At 47.3% G+C, this 17,262-nt stretch overlaps 1 protein-coding gene across 2 annotated transcripts in view; it reads left to right on the forward strand.

Annotated features, from left to right (window-relative positions):
- ACSF2 (acyl-CoA synthetase family member 2) overlaps positions 1 to 17,262 on the forward strand; it is a 49,283-nt gene that overhangs the window by 19,057 nt on the left and 12,964 nt on the right. Inside the window, exons 2-4 of one of the 2 annotated variants that reach the window (XM_033183465.1) lie at positions 11,492 to 11,621; positions 16,365 to 16,560; positions 16,931 to 17,059. In XM_033183465.1, the coding sequence (XP_033039356.1) occupies positions 11,509 to 11,621; positions 16,365 to 16,560; positions 16,931 to 17,059 (438 nt within the window). In that variant the 5' untranslated portion in view covers positions 11,492 to 11,508. The remainder of the gene's footprint in view (positions 1 to 11,491; positions 11,622 to 16,364; positions 16,561 to 16,930; positions 17,060 to 17,262) is intronic. The other variant, XM_033183464.1, reaches the window with a different exon arrangement.

Raw genomic sequence — 17,262 nt, forward strand, 5'->3', positions numbered from 1 at the left:
AATAAGAAATATCAGCCGCTAAATGATCAGAGACTAGACATCTTCCCCAGCCCCTGACTTTCTCTGTCTCTCTACACACACACACACACACACACTTTTGCCACCATTTGAAAATAAGTTGTAGGCATCATAAAATCCATATTTTTCATCTTTGCTTATCTCCTGGGCAACAAATGCCTCATGGTTGTTTTTCCTTGGTCTGTGATGTGGGCACCTCTTCCTATGCTTACCGGCCATTTGTCTTCCATCTTCTGTGACTTTGTGGCAGATTTGGTCATTATAATCTTCTGTGTGTGTCACTTGGTCTGTTTTAGTGGAAAAATGTTAGCAGTTAGATAATGTGGCTTTTTTTTTTAAGAGACTGGGACTCACTCTGTTGCCCAGGCTGGAGTGCTGTGGCATGATCATAGCTCACTGCAACCTTTAAGTCCTGGGCTCAAGTTATCCTCCTGCCTCAGCCACCTGAATAGTTTAGACCACAGGTGCACGCCACTACCCCTGGCTAATTTTTAAATTTTTTTATAGAGACAGGATCTGACTGCATTGCCCAGGCTGGTCTTGAACTCCTAGACTCAGCGAATCCTCCTGCCTGGCCCTCCCAAAGTGTTGAGATTATAGGCATGAGCTACCATGCCTGACTTACATGAAGTTGTCAATTAACCTTTTTAGCAGCATCTTGGACCAGTTGCTTAACTTTTTCATCTCAATGTTCTCCATCTTTAAAACAGGAATAAAAGTCCTTATCTCCCACAAATTGCTGGGACAATTTGCCTCCAAAACCTGTATGATTGCATTACAGAGGAGATACTCAGTGTTCTTTTTCTCTTCTGTTCAGATACCCTGCAGATTTACCCATCTGTGCCTTCCCCTCTGAGAGTGCTTATCTTTTTCATAAAGCAGAATCATTACATTCCCGACTTGTCATCAAAGGTGTCTACAGGATGGGCATGGTGGCTCGCATCTGTAATCCCAACACTTTGGGAGGCCAAGGCAGGAAGATTGCTTGAGCTCAGGAGGTCAAGATGAGCCTGGGCAACTTAGGGAGACATTCTGACTCTACAAAAAAAAATTTTGTTTTGATCATCTAGGTCTGCTGGTACATGTCTGTTGTCCCAGCTACTCAGGAGACTGGGATAGGAGGATCGCTTGAAATTAGATGGTCAAGGCTGCAGTGAGCTGTGATCATTCCACTGCACTCCAGGGTACGCTTCAGAGCAAGACCTCATCTCTTAAAAAAAAAAAAAAAAAAAAAAAAATTGTAAACCTGCCCTCTGGATCTTGCTGGAGCCTTGCATTCAGTAAGCCATATTCTAAATGAGCAACTCTGTGTCATCAGCTGCTCTGTACTCCTGAACCTGTAGAACATGCATCCACATCTGAAACAGGTTGACAGGGCTAACAGTCACATTGTCCCATGACTGTCCAGAAAACACATCCTCAGGAAGGAAAAGCCCACAACATTCAACATTAGGACTGTTTATTTTCTTGAGTAATTTCTAAGACAGAGATCATGAACAGATGTGTTTTCTTGCTTGCCCAGCTTTATTTATTAATGTATATATTTTGCACAGACGTGCTATGTGCTGCTTTTTTTTTTCTGACAGAATGTTAAATGGGTACTGTAATGTTGCTAAATTTAGTTTATTAATTATGACTATATTGGCAGTAGTTTAAGCCCTAGAAGGTTTTTTTTTTAAACTTCATGTTGAAATATATGACAGATTCAGAAAAGTACACTTTTTTTTTTTTTTTGAGACAATCTTGGCTCACTGCAATCTCCACCTCCTGGGTTCAAGCGATTCTCCTGCCTCAGCCTCCCGAGTAGCTGGGATTACAGGCACGTGCCACCATGCCTGGTTACTTTTTGTATTTTTAGTAGAGAGGGGTTTCACCATGTTGGTCAGGCTGATCTCGAACTTCTGACCTCAAGTGACCCACCCACCTCGGCCTCCCAAAGCCACCACACCCAGCCAGAAAAGTACATATATTTTAAGGCCCACTTGATGCACTTTTGATAAACTGAACACACCCATGTAACCAGCACTCAAATCAAGACACAGAACATGACCAGAAACCAGGAGTCCCCTCGTGACCTCTTTAAGTCACTGACCCTCACCAACTGACCATTCTCCTGACTTCTAACAGCATAGATTAGTTTTGCCTATTTTGTACATATAAATGGAATTAGACAGTACACCTTTTAAAATCTGGCTTCTTTCATTGAACATTATTTTTATGAGATTCATTCAGATCGCTGGGCATAATCATAGTTCCTTTGCTCTCATTACTGTATAATTACAAATAAGTCACCACTTATTTATCTATTCCATTGTTGATGGACATTTGGGTATTTTGAATATTGGAAATGATACAAATAACCTAGTACCTGTCTTTTGGTGAGCACATGTTTGATTTCTATTGGATATATACCTAGGAGTAGATTATGCACATTATTTTTTAAGTGTACATTCAATGGCTTATGGCATATTCATAGATATGTGTAACCATCACTATGGTCAATTTTAGAACATTTTCATCACCTCACAGAGTTACCCTATGCCCTTGTAGCTATTATTTCTCTGTCTTCCCATCTCTCCCAGCCCTAAGTCACCACTTAATCTGCTTTCTGTCTCTATAGAATTACCTATTCTGGACATTTCATATATATGGAGTCATACTGTCTTGTATGATCAAAATAAGGATGGCCAGGCATGGTGGCTCACTCTTGCAATCCCAGCACTTTGGGAGGTTGACACAGGTAGATCACTTGAGCTCAGGAGTTCAAGAACAGCCTGGGCAACATGGCGAAACCCAGTCTCTACCAAAAGTACAAAAATTAGCCAGATGTGATGGTGCATGCTTAGAGTCCCAGCTACTCGGCAGAGTTGGGACAGGAGGATCTCTTGGGCCCCAGAGGCAGAAGTTGTAGTGAGCCGGGATCATGCCACTGCACTCCAGCCTGGGCCACAGAGTGAGACTCTGTCTCAAAATAATAATAATAATAATGATAATAATAATAATAATGAAATGATCAAAGTGTGATTTCACAAGTCACACAGTTTATTGCCATACAAAGAGATTTTTTTTCTTTTTTGTTCTCAGTGCTTAAAGCAGGAAGAATAAGAAAACAAATCTCACAGGGAATACAGTCAATAGAGGAGCTCCCTTAGCCGTATAGTGAGTGAGTTCCAGTCTGTTAGAGTCCAGTTATTAAAGTCTAACTGCCCACTTAGGATGAAAGCAAGCCTCTGTGGAAAGTAGTCTAACTGAAGCTTGAGGCGTACGTTTATAGGAGAGATTCTTAGCTAGACGGCTTGACCATGCTAGAGGGTATACCGGAGTTGGGTGAAGCTTTGGAAATTAGCTCAAAGGCTAATAGAGTATGGCCTTAGCTCAGCCTGAGTTTTCACTCTTCAGAGAAGCTCTCAGACAGAGTGTAGCCATGCCACAGCCCAAGGTCTCAAAGTGTCTGTCAAACTCTTGGGTTTATACGTACAGTCCGGCGTTGCTTAACAACGTGAACACATTCTGAGAAATACATCAGACGGTTTTGTCGTTGTGCAAACATCATCAAGTGCACTTACACAAACCTAGATGGTAGAGCCTATTACACACCTAGATGTGGTAGAGCCTGTTGCTCCAAGGCTGCAAACCTGTACAAATTGTCACTGTCCTAAAGACTGTAGGCAGTTGTAACACAGGGGTAAGTATTCATGTATCTGAACATATCTAAACATAGAAAAGGTATAGTCAAAATACGGTATTACAGTATAATCTTATGGGACTGCTGTCGTATATGCCATCCATCATAAGCCAAAATGTCATTTTGCAGTGCATGACTGTATTTTAGAGTCCAGTAGTTGAGGTCAATAGCTCACACATGGGGTCTGGTAAATTGTGATGCTGTCACATTTTCAAGGGGAGAGGAGTCCACTCTGTGTTCTTGTCACAGCAAAACATGTCACTCCCATAGCAAATGTCAACATAAATAACAAACAGAAAAAAATTCTTCAAGTATAATGAGTTTAATTGGGAAAAAGCATTGCCACGAGGAATATGCACACCACAGTAAACTATGGGCATATTCATGGGGGTAAAGGAAGACAAGGATTTTTAAAGGTAAAATGAGGGTTACATATGTTGTCTTGAAACAATTATCCTTGGCTACAAGGATCAAAAACAAGGGTGGCATCCATCCAGGGCTGGACAGGCAGTCTCTGGGCAAATGTCTTCACAGAAGTATTTTTTGTGTGTGTGTAAGATTGAGGTAGCCTTTGTGCAAGGTTGTGGTTTTGGCAAAGTCTCTTGTGATTTCTTTTGTTATCAGGTAGTCATGCACCAGAACCCTCCCTGCATGTTCTTACCTAGCTCCATTTTGTCAGGGTTTGACACAAGTGACTCCATTTTGATTCTAACAACTTTTTCACAAACTATGTATGTATTTAGAATTATTTCAAAGTTGCATAACATATACAATATGTAGTTTTGTTGTTGTTGTTGTTTTGAAGACGGAATCTTGCTCTGTCACCCAGGCTGGAGTGCAGCGGTGAGATCTGGGCTCACTGCAACTTCCGCCTCCTGGGTTCAAGCAATTCTCCTGCCTCAGCCTCCCGAGTAGTTGGGACTACAGGCGTCCACCACAAAGGCTGGCTAATTTTTGTATTTTTAGTAGAGACAGGGTTTCATCATGTTGCCCAGGGTGTTCTCGAACTCCTGAGCTTAGGCAATCTGCCTGCCTCAGCCTCCCAAAGTGCTAGGATTGCAGGCATGAGCCACCACGCCCAGCCCAATATGTAGTCTTTTGTTACTGGCTTCTTTCACTTATAAATGTTTTCAAGGTTCCACCATGTTGTGGCATGTATCAGTACTTCATTTCCTTTTTTAAAATTGCTTTATTGTAGTAAAATACACATAACATACAATTTACCATCTTAACCATTGAAGTTTGCAGTTTAGTGGTATTAAGTGCAGTACACTCACACTTTTGTGCAAGCATCAGCACCACCCAACTCCAGAACTTGTTCATCTTTCCCAACTGAAATTCTGTACCTGTTAAACGATAAGTTCCCATTGCCCCCTCCCCAGCCCCCAGCAAGCACCATTCTACTCCTAGGCAGCTTTTACCTTCAGTTTCTTTCCTCTTTCACTTAATAAATGAGAGGGGCCATTGCTGACAAATGGGATTGCTTCTCTACGTGGAGGCCTTCTTGCATATATGTGATTGAGCTTATCCTAAAAAAGGGTAACAGAAAATGTGGTTGTAGAAAGAGGTGGAGACACAAACTGGCCGAGGATTTTCATATTGGGTGTCCTATAGGCACAGCAGCCCCACCGCAGATCTGCCTGATTCTTTGGCATCAAGGCGTTGATCCAGCTCACGCCTGTAATCCCAGCACACTGGGAGGCTGAGGCAGGTGGATCACTTGAGGTCAAGAGTTTGAGACCAGCCTGGCCAACATGGTGAAACCCCATCTCTACCAAAAAATACAAAAATTGGCCAGGTGTGGTGGCACATACTTCTAATCCCAGCTACTTAGGAGGCTGAGGTGGGAGAGTTGCTTGAACTCAGGAGGCAGAAGCTGCAGTGAGCCAAGATCATGCCACTGTACTCTAGCCTGGGAGATAGGGTGACACCCTGTCTCAAAAAAAAAAAAAAAATGATCCTGCAAGCCATTTCCATGTTGTGGATTTGCTGGCAGGTTTCATGGCTCTCCTGCTGTCACTGTCAGCATAGCTTCTCGTAATACTACCGACGCTTAATGTCCTTAATGAGTTCATCCACGGTGAGCACTCTGTTTAGGGTCCTGTATGTGCCTTCCACATTCCCTTCCTGTGCCATCATAGTCCTGGCAATGAACTTCAGGTTTTAAATCCATGAGCTTGGATCTAAGTCTCCACTCTGCCAAACCTGACGTTCCATACCCGGATGACCCTTGGAATCCAAGTAATGGATTCCATTGTATGGACAGATATGCCACATTCTGTTTATCCATCCATCTGTTGCTGGACATTTGGTTTGTTTCCACCTTTTGGGTATTGTGCATAGTGCTGCTGTAAACATTCATGTACGGGTTTTTGTTTGTTTTGTTTGAGACAGAGTTTCACTCTGTCACCCAAGCCGGTGTGTAGCGGTGTGATGGTAGCTCGCTGTAGCCTCGACCCCTCAGGCCCAAGTGATCCTTCCACCTAGGCCTCCAGAGTAGCTGGGACTACAGGTGTGTACCACCACGCCCAGCTAATTTTTAAATTTTTTTTTGTAGAGATGGAATCTCACTATGTTGCCCAGGCTAGTCTCAAACTCCTGGGCTCAAGCGATCCTCCCACCTTGGCTGCAGAGAGTACTGGGCTTACAGGCATGAGCCACTGTGCCTGGCCCAAGTTTTTGTTTGAACACATGTTTTTAGTTCTTTTGGGCATGTATTATAACTAGGAATGGAATTGCTGGGTTATATGCTAATTCTGTATTTAACTTTTTGAAGAGCCACCACACTGTTTTCCAGGCAGCTGAATCATTTTACATTCCCACCAGCAATATACAAGGATTACAATGTCTTCACATGCTTGCCAACACTTATTTTGTTTTCTGATTTTTTTTTTTTTTTTTGAGACAGAGTTTTGCTCTTGTCAACCAGGATGGAGTGCAAATGGCACAATCTTGGCTCATTGCAACCTCCGCCTTTCGGGTTCACGCGATTCTCCTGCCTCAGCCTCCCAAGTAGCTGGGATTACAGGCACCCATGACCACACCTGGCTAATTTTTGTATTTTTAGTAGAGACAAGGTTTCATCATATTGGTCAGGCTGACCTCGAACTCCTGACCTCCGGTGATCTGCTTGCTTTGGCCTCCCAAAGTGCTGGGATTATAGGCGTGAGCCACCGTGCCCAGCCCTTGATTTTATTTTATTTTTTGCCTTCCGGGTGAGCATGATGTGGTACCTCATTGTGGTTTTAATTTGCGTTTCATCTGCTTGTTAGCCATTCACAGATTACCTTCAGCAAGATGTCTACTATTTTTTAATTGAGTCATTATGTGCATTAATTTTTTTTTTTTTTTTTTGAGACGGAGTCTCGCTCTGTCGCCCAGGCTGGAGTATAGTGGCCGGATCTCAGCTCAATGCAAGCTCCGCCTCCCGGGTTTACGCCATTCTCCTGCCTCAGCCTCCCGAGCAGCTGGGACTACAGGCGCCTGCCACCTCGCCCGGCTAGTTTGTTTTTTGTATTTTTCAGTAGAGATGGGGTTTCACCGTGTTAGCCAGGATGGTCTCGATCTCCTGACCTCGTGATCCGCCCGTCTTGGCCTCCCAAAGTGCTGGGATTACAGGCTTGAGCCACCGTGCCCGGCCATATGTGCATTATTTTTAATTCATTCATTTGGTCATTCATTTGAGCACCTCTTATGTTCCTGGCACTCAGGCACTTGGGATAAAGCAGTGAACACGTTAGTTGCCAACACTGAAAAGTCAGGAGAATTCTTAAAAAATAAAAAATAAAATTTCTCATTCCTGACTTCTCTACTCAGATCTGGGCCTGAGTTCTCAGGAGTCAGCCTACTGCCGGCACCTTTAAGGTGGGGCTGTGCTTTGTTTCTTCAAGGCTCTTATCTGGCCTCAGTCCCACCTGGGCCCTGAGAGCCTTGGGTTTTACAATACCCATGCTAAGTAGCTGATGCCTCTCCAAGTAGTTACTTTAGTTCTGAGTTGAGAACAACTGGCACCGCTGTTTTTCCTCTAACTCCTTAAGCTTCCCATGTCGCATTGAAAAGAAAATCCTAAGGCCGGGCGCGGTGGCTCAAGCCTGTAATCCCAGCACTTTGGGAGGCCGAGACGGGCGGATCACGAGGTCAGGAGATCGAGACCATCCTGGCTAACACGGTGAAACCCCGTCTCTACTAAAATATACAAAAAATTAGCCGGGCGAGATGGCGGGCGCCTGTAGTCCCAGCTACTCGGGAGGCTGAGGCGAGAGAATGGCGTAAACCCGGGAGGCGGAGCTTGCAGTGAGCTGAGATCCGGCCACTGCGCTCCAGCCTGGGCGACAGAGCGAGACTCCGTCTCAAAAAAAAAAAAAAAAAAAAAAAAGAAAAAAAATCCTAAAACCAATCCCTTTAAGAATGGAAGTTGGGATACCGTGGCTCATACCTGTAGTCCCAGCTACTTGGGAGGCTAAGATGGGAAGGTCTCTTAAGCCTGAGAGCTTGAGGCTTCAGTGAGCAGTAATTGTGCCACTGCACTACAGCCTGGGGTGACATAGTGAGTCTCAAAACAAAACGAAAGAATAGAAAAAGAAGTGTCGAGTCTCAAAACAAAACGAAAGAATAGAAAAAGAAGTGTCGCGTCGAGGGGTGGGATTGGGGGAGGGAGAGCGTCAGGGTAAATAGCTAATGCATGCAGGGCTTAATACCTAGGTGACAGGTTGATAGGTGCAGCAAACCACCATGGCAAACGTTTACCTATGTAACAAACCTGCATGTTCTACACAGGTATCCCGAAACTTAAAATAAAATTAAAAAAAAAAAGAAAGAGAAAGAAGTGGCCACCCTTTATGCCCCAGGCATTTGGGGTGTGGGCAAGGAAGGAGAATTGGTTTGTTTATGCTCCCTCTTTCTAAATGATGGGTGGTTCCTGTGTTTATGAGCACATGGCATTGATATGAGTTTGTAGAACTCTTAATTCCTTGGAAGAGCCGCCTGTTTCCAACTCAGCCCTGCCCTACCCTGGCCCGTTTCTTGGGAACAGTTAGTAGAAATTGCGGAAGAATAAAATTGAGGTTATATTTATCTCTAATGATCAGATAGGATATAAATTCCAAACCAGAAGGAACAGGAATCACCTATGCCCACTCCTTTCACCCAGATCTGAGGGTGGGGCACAGGAAGGCATGGCTGTAACATTGAGGCGGTTGCACCACGTCCTCTGCTCCTGGCTCGGGTGTTCATCAGCCACATGGGCCACTTGATCTCTTTGCACTTCAGCTTCTTTACCTGTAGAACGGGAGTTCATGATTCTCACCTGCATTTAAAAAAAAATTTTTTTTTTAATTTTGAGACGAAGTTTCTCTCTGTTGCCCAGACTGGAGTGCAGTGGCACAATCTTGGCTCACTGCAACCTCCACCTCCTGGGTTAAAGTGATTCTCCTACCTCAGCCTCCTGAGTAGCTGGGATTACAGGCACACACTACCACGCCCGGCTAATTTTTTGTATATTTAGTAGAGACGAGGTTTCACCATGTTGGCCAGGATGGTCTCAAACTCCTGACCTCAGGTGATCCACCCACCTCGGCCTCCCAAAGTGCTGGGATTACAGGCATGAGCCACCGCACCTACAGAATCATATTAGTGTGTCTTGAAGAAACCCAAACTGAGAGTGACTGAAAGAAGATGGGGCAAGGGGAATGATTGTGTGTCCTGATTATTATCAATATCAATATCCTGGCTATAATATTGTACTATAGTTTTGCAAGATGTTAACATTGGGAAAATTTGAATATTGATGGTGAAGAGTGCATGAGATATTTCTGTATTGTTTCTTTTTTGTAGTTTTTTGTGGTTATTATTATTATTATTATTATTTTTTTTTTTGAGACAGGCTCTTGCTCTGTTGCCCAGGCTGGAGTGCAGTGGGCGTGATCAACCTTGAACTCCTGCGCTCAAGAGATCCTCCTGCCTCAGTGTCCCAAGTAGCTAGGAGTACAGGTGCATGCTACTATGCCCAGCTAATTAAAAAAAAAAAAAATTGCCAGTGTGGGCAACATGGCAAAACCCCATCTCTACAAAACATACAAAAAAATAGCCAGCCATGGGGTCATACACTTGTAGTCCCAGCTACACAGGAGGCTGAGGTGAGAGAATCACGTGAGCCTAGGAGGTCCAGGCTGCAGTCAGTGAGCCATGACTACACCACTGCCCGTGAGCCTGGGCCTGTCTCAAATTTATTGTTTTTGTTTTTGTTTTTGTTTTTTTAGAAACATGGTCTTGCTCTGTTGCCCAAGCTGGTCTCAAACTCCTGGGCTTGAGCAATTCCTCTGCTTTGACCGTCCAAAGTGCTAGGATTACAGGCATGAGCCACCGTATCTGGCCTCGATATTATTTCTTACATCTGCATATGAATCTACAAATATCTCAAAATAAATAATTTAATTTTCAAAAGTGAAAAAAGAAAAAAGAAAGGAGATGGGAATTTCTTTATCTGGGAGACAGCCAGTCTGTGACTGGTGTGGTAACTCCTGCTGTCCAGGCACCAGGCTCCTCTCTTATTGCTCTGTGGTGCCCAAAATCACTATGTGGTCTAAAATGCTACCATTATTTTCCTGTCACAAGCAGCATTCCAGCCTGAGGAAGAAAAAAAAGAGAAGATGTCCCTTCCTTTGAAAGTTTCTTCTCTGAAGTTGCACACGCTACCCCTCTTTAAACCCCACTGGCCAGAACCTCACCATCTGGCCAGACCGGCTGCTGGGGAAGCTTGGAAACCTGGTCTTTATTTCACACAATGTGGCCAGCTAGATGTCTGAGGGTGTGTCGTGAGAGAAGAAGGACCTGTTGGGGTTTCTGTCACACCACCTGTCAGAGCTGCTGTGAAGACACAGGAGAAAACACATATGCCAATTGAACGGGATTTTTTCTTTTTTCTTTTTTTTTCCCCCATAAATCAGCCTGTTGATTTCCCAACTAGAATTTCCAGGAGACACTGTTTGGTCTGAAAACCATGGTGAATAATGGAAAACCAAGTTCCAAACCAAATGGGACTCCTGGTCATTGTGAGAATAGGAGGATGCTTATTATGAGGCTGAACACCTGCCGTCCAGGCTGGAGTACAGTGGCACCATCCTGGGTCACTGCAACCCCTGCCTCCTGGATTCAAGAGATTTTCCTGCCTCAGGCTCCCAGGTAGCTGGGACTACAGATGTGCACCACCACGCCTGGTTTATTTTTGTATTTTTAGTAGAGATGGGGTTTCACCCTGTTGGCCTGGTTGGTCTCAAACTGCTGACCTCAGGTGATCCATCCGCCTCGGCCTCCTGAAATGCTGGGATTACAGATGTGAGCCACCATGCCTGGCCAGTTCCCAGACTTTATAGGTAGGGAAGGTGAGCTCTAGAAAGGAGAAATCCTGTGTCTTAATTTAAATTCCCCTGAGAACAAGGACTTGGGTGCAGGTAGTTTATTTTGGAGAGTGATCCTAGGAAGTGGAGATAGGAGGTAGAGAGAGCAAACAGGGAGTGGGGAAGCGGATGAGGGGATGTTATTAACATCTTCACCCTAGGCAACAAGAGCTTCATTCACCTGGACCTCTGAGAAGGTACAGATACCTCCCAGAAAAGGGGAGACTTGGAGCTCCAGCCCCATGGGGTTGACTGCTGTCTCTGGAGGCATGAGCTCCTCTTCCAGGCTGGGCTGGCCTGCAGAACCAGGGACTCCCACATTGAGGAAGTTCCTGTAGCTAAAATCAAGGGTGGGCAGAGGAGCTGTGACATGAAACACCCGTCACCCACCCAGCCAGCGGCACACCTGCAATGAGACCTCGGATCCCCGACTCCCTGGCCTGGTGCATTCTCCTCCCGTCCCCTGAGCTTCAGAGCATCAGCCATGTTCCTCCTTCACTGTGGTGCTTGTCCTCACCTCCCAGGTGAGGAGTCTAAGAAAACAGCCTTTCCGTCCGCCCTTGTCGTGACAGACCCTCCAGTGGGATGGCAGCGGCTGCCTCGCCCATTTACAGGGCAACCCAGTTTTGCTCCCTGCTGCCCTGAAATTTGTTCCTCCCAGAAACTGTCCCTCACAAGGCATGAGCAGTCAGTCAATAGAAGATATACATGGTCTTCCTAGCACAACAGCTGCAGAATGAGCTGTGGAGTGCCCTGTCAGGAGTCCTGACAGCTTCAAACTTTTCCCCTCTAGAAACTGCCTGACGTGCCCCAACCCCAATAATCATTGTGCATTTAACTTAGGGGTTGCCTCACCCTTGGGAGATCCAAACCCCAGGCTGACTTCCTGTCCTTCATGGAGAAGGCTCTTGTCCCCAGTGTACTACTCAGTTTCTACTCAGGGCCAGTGACCTGGAGCCTTGGCACAGAAAGCCTGGAAGAAGCTGAGGTAAATCACACTGCTTTGGCCAAGCAGACAGGTGACCTGTGAGAGGTGGGAACAGCCTCACCCTGAACACTGCACCCTCTGATATAAAGGTACCTGGTGGCCAAGCGCAGTGGCTCACGCCGGTGATCCCAGCACTTTGGGAGGCTGAGGTGGGCGGATCATCTGAGGTCGGGAGTTCAAGACCAGCCTGACCAACATGGAGAAACCCTGTCTCTATAGAAAATACAAAATTAGCCAGGCGTGGTGGCGCATGCCTGTACTCCCAGGTACTCGGGAGGCTGAGGCAGGAGAATCGTTTGAACCCAGGAGGCGGAGGTTGCGGTGAGCCGAGATCATGCCATTGCACTCCAGCCTGGCAACAAGAGTGAAACTCTGTCTCAAAAAAAAAAAAAAAAAAAAAAAGTGCCTGGTGGCCAGGTGCAGTGGCTCACACCTGTATTTCCAGGACTTTGGGATGCCAAGGTGGGAGAATCACTTGAGCCCAGGAGTTTGAGACCAATCCTGGCAACATAGTAAGACTCCATCTCTACCAAAAAATAAAAATAAAAATAAAAATTAGCTGGGTGTGGTGGCACACATCTGTAGTCCCAGCTACTTGGGAGGCTGAGGTGGGAGGACTGCTTGAGTTTGGGAGGTCGAGGCTTCAGTGAGCCATGGTTGCACCACTGCACTCTAGCCAGGATGACAAAGTGAGATCCTTTCTCAAAAACGAACAAACAAACAATGAAAAAAAAAAGACCCCTGGGAAGTCCAGGTGTCACAACCCTATTCCCAGGACTGCGTGTCCTCACTGGCCTGCTCTAGGTAACAGTTTCTGAGCTCTTACTCAGACCTAGGTGGGAATGTGAACAGAGCAAATTCTGTTCCCATAGAAGGTATGCTCTGGTTTCCAGACCTTCCAGGCCATCATTGGATATGTGCTCGGCCTGGTGGACTCCAGGTAGAAGCTCCAGGGGCCCCCTATGCTGAGGACCACACTCTTGCAGGAGGATGTGGAGGTTTGGAGGGACATGCAGCATCTTCTTTCATCAGTAGGGGGATGGGAAGAGGACCACTTTTCCACTCTAGACCTCTGCAGATCTCAGTAGACCCTGAGGACCCACAGATTTCATAGACATGTGGAAATGAGTGAAATTACAAGGGTGAAAAGCAGGGGGAGCTGAGGTTGGTAGTTGAGATGTGGGGAGTGTGGGGAAAGAAACCCCACTCTGTCCCATGTATCCCTGGAGAGAGAGTAGGTTATCTTCCTTTTGTTCTCTTCCTTACTGAATAGTCTTAATCTGAGAGTTGAAATGATTTGTTTACACACCTTTCTCTTCCTACCACACTGTGACTACTTAGAGGGCTGGAAGCAGTGTCTTATCCATCCCTGTATCCCTAGCACCTGGCACAGGGCTGGCACACAGTAGGTGCTCACTAAAGCTTGCTTGAATAGATGAGTCAAAGACGGTTGGGGTGGCTTAGATTGCCAAGAGAGTGGTTGTCAAAGTGTGGTTCATAGAATCCTTCTCATCCAGGCCCACTTCAGAATCACATGGGATTCTGTTAAAAATTCAGATTCCCCCGGTCCTCTCCCCAGAAGCTCTGCAATGAGTAGGCATTGCAGGGACCCAGGAATTTGCATTCTTTGTGAGATCCTGAGATGATTCCGAAGCAGATCTCCATGGACCACATCCTGAAAAACTGTCCCTTGGAGGAGGGAGTGACACTGGTTGAGAAGGTTCCTTCTGATGTCCCTGGAGGGACAAGGGAGGGATCAGCCCATCAACACAGATCCTGGTTCCAACATCCATCCATCCCTCTTCACTTCATAAAAGATGTGGGTCCATTTGGGCCCATGGGTGGAGAAAACCCCAACCCCAGCACCTGGAGTATGGGGGCTCTCCTTATTCTTCCAGGCCTAATGTCCTCTGCTCCGGGCCCTTTGGTTTCAGCTGGGTTCAAGTTCCAGTCACTCCTCCCATTCTCACAGCACTCCCTCTCATTTTCTGTGCTCCAGCCACAGAGACAAGCTCTCCTCTGCTGGAAATGCCCTCCTCTCCCTTCTCTGATGATGAATACTTCCTCACCCTTCAGCTCTCAGCTTAGGCATAACTTTCTTAAGGGAGTTTTCCTTGGAGTCCCGGGTGATCCCAGATTCCCTCTTACAGGTGCTCCTAGGACCATGGTCCCTTCCTTATCTCAGCTTTCTAAACATACATTCATCATTACTAAGGTTGACTGCACTCCTCTCTTTCTGACCAGACCCTTAGCTCTGCAAGGACAGGGACTGTTTTTGGTTATGTTCATTTTTTAGCACTGGGCCTTCTCTGTGGTGGGTGTTTACTAAATATTTGTTGGAGGAATAAATGTTAGCTAATTACTCTGTAGGGCTGAGGAGGCCATAGTGCGGGTGGCCCCAGGACCCAGGTCTAAGAGAGGCTACCTTAACCCAGCTTTGAGGGGACAGAGAATGGGCCTCAGATGGGCTGGGGATCCCCCCCACAGTCTGCCTCATGGCTCCCATTTCCTGATTTTCTAGGCTGTTCCCACCCATGAAGAGCTAATATGTCTAATTTTCCCAGAGACAGGGAGCTTCTTAGAGGAAGGACTGTGGCTTGTTCTATCTCTAGTCCTAGCATAGTACTTGGCACATATGGGTGCTCACTGAATGTGTGTTGAATGCGTGGTCGATAAATGCCATAAATGGATGGTAAAATGCCTGTCGATTACAGAGCACTTCAGCATTCCCAGAGCACCTTTGCAGGCCTGTTCACACTTGAACCTCATGGCCCCCCTATGGAATAGGCAAGGCAGTCTGTTCATCCCCTTCTAGCCAAAGAGTAAACAGATAACTTGCCAGGTCTCACTGGGTTTTGTTGGTTTGTTGTTTGAGACAGGGACTCTGTCACCCAGGCTCAAGTGCAGTGGTGCAACCATGACTCACTGCAACCTCTGCCTCCCAGGCTCGAGTGATCCTCCCCCCTCAACCTCCAGAGTAGCTGGGACTAAGGCATGCGCCACCATACCTGGTTAATTGTTAAAAATGTTTCATAGAGACAGGGTTTCCCTATATTGCCCAGGCTGGTCTCGAACTCCTGGGCTCAAGTGATCCTCCTGCTGCAGCCTCCTAAAGTACTGGCATTACTTTACAGGTGTGAGCAGCCGTGCCCGGCTCAGGTGTCACAGTTAATAAAAGGTGAGGAAAGTTCAGTGGAGCAGTAATGGAAGTGCAGGTTCTCCTCCAGCTTGACGTGCCCTTACTTGGGGGTCGTTTCTTACCTGGCAGGGCTGGGAGGAGATGGGTAGTTCCTGAAAGGCTGATGGAGAAAAGTGGGGAGTAGGTTACTACTCCCGTGACTGCCCAGACCTCTACCCAGACCTGTGTCCACCTGTGCCCTGAGATGGATAGGCAGCCACATGTGAGAGGTGAAGAGTCCCAGTCCCAGACTAGAACCCCAGCCAGGTCCCGAGCTGGCTGCTTCCTCCACTTGACATCCTCAGCTCAGTACTCTCAGGCTCTTGGTGCCCCTTGCTTGTCTGACATCTGGCCCCTTTTCCTTAACTGGCTGCTTTCAGCCAGCTTCTTAATTCCCTGGAGACCGAAACTGCCTGCCTTATGACATCATCTGAGAGTGGGAGCTGGAGCCCAGGTGCCATTTGGCGTATAGGGGCTTTCTGCTTCATCTGCAGGTGCCCAGGATCTTGTAGCACCTGGCACTGGACATCTACAGGCCTGTGGAATAACAGGGGCCTCCCAGCTGCCTCTCTTAGGGCCTCCATCTGCCCTCTCCTTTATTCCTTTCCTATTCTGTCTTTGGCTTTCAGGCCCTCAGGAGAAAAACTGGCCCACTAAGGAGCCTAAAATCCTAAGGCCTTGGATTCCAGCCCTGGGTCCAGGCACAGCTTCCCTGGTTCCTTAGGAAGGACCCCAGTGACCTGTTTATTCTCCAGGAGGCAGGGCCTGGGGGCGAAGGCATGGTCCTGCTTTGTAAGATGTGTCTGCGCAGGCAGGCTCTCCCAGGCTTCGCTAGGGCATCTCACCTTTCCCCTGAAGGTGAAGGAGGGCCCTTTGCTCCAGCTTGGTGTAACCTTGTCCGTATCCTGCTGCCTTGGGATTAGGCTTGAGGCTGGGAAAAGGGTCTGGGGGATTTTAGGCTTACAGGAAGATCTGGAGAAAACCTAGTGGTTTCTAACACGTTGTCAGCAGCCTACCCCCTGACTTGACTGAGTGTGCCATGCCCTTGGTTCCAGGGAGGCTGATCTGGGACAGTCAAACTCATAGCTCCTCTCCCTACAGTTCCAGAGAGGTGGATCACATGGCTCCCCTGCCCGCTGGAGGCCTCAGCTACGTTCAAGGGTGCACCAAAAACCATCTTATCAGCAAGACTGTGGGCCGGTGCCTGGAGGCCACAGCACAGAGGGTCCCAGAACGAGAGGCCTTGGTCGTCCTCCATGAAAACGTCAGGTTGACCTTCGCCCAACTCAAGGAGGAGGTGGGTCCTGACCTGGAAACCTCAAAGTGGGCAGGTGCTAGTTCCCAAGCTGCCCTCGCGGGGCAGAACCAGGAGCATGGGCACCTGGCTATGGGGCAGTGTGCTAGGGCTGCCAGAGAATCCCAAAGGATGGCAGGAGAAGGAGACAGGACTGAGGCACAGGGGGTCCAACACCTCCTGTATCAGCAGCTCCTGGAGCACTTGTTAACTATGCAGGCTCCAGGGCAGACCCACTGAGGCTGGGAATCTGCCTGTCCCTTTGTCCCCAGTGATTCTGATGAGAACTCCCGGGCTAAGGGCTGAGGGTGGGCGTCTTGGGCCCCTTCTTGCTTGCCCCATCTCACCCCTTGTGCCCCATCTTTTACACCAGGTGGACAAAGCTGCTTCTGGCCTCCTGAGCATTGGTCTCTGCAAGGGTGACCGGCTGGGCATGTGGGGACCTAACTCCTATGCGTGGGTGCTCATACAGTTGGCCACTGCCCAGGCGGGCATCATTCTGGTGAGGAGGGGCTTGCTTGGCACAGCTGGGTGTGCGTGGGGGAACATCATTCAAGGGGAGCCCCTCAGGCCCTCAGCCCCCAGGACCAAACTAGTGCCTGGTTGGTTTCAAACCAGGTAGTGCTTTCTGCTGAGGCCCACCAAGGAGGCCTCCGGGAGTTAGAGGGGTGTAGAGCGCTGCCTCTATGCCTCCTGGGGGTAGAG

Source organism: Trachypithecus francoisi, unplaced genomic scaffold (assembly GCF_009764315.1).
Source record: "Trachypithecus francoisi isolate TF-2019V2 unplaced genomic scaffold, Tfra_2.0 Lachesis_group20, whole genome shotgun sequence".
NCBI lineage: Eukaryota > Metazoa > Chordata > Mammalia > Primates > Cercopithecidae > Trachypithecus > Trachypithecus francoisi.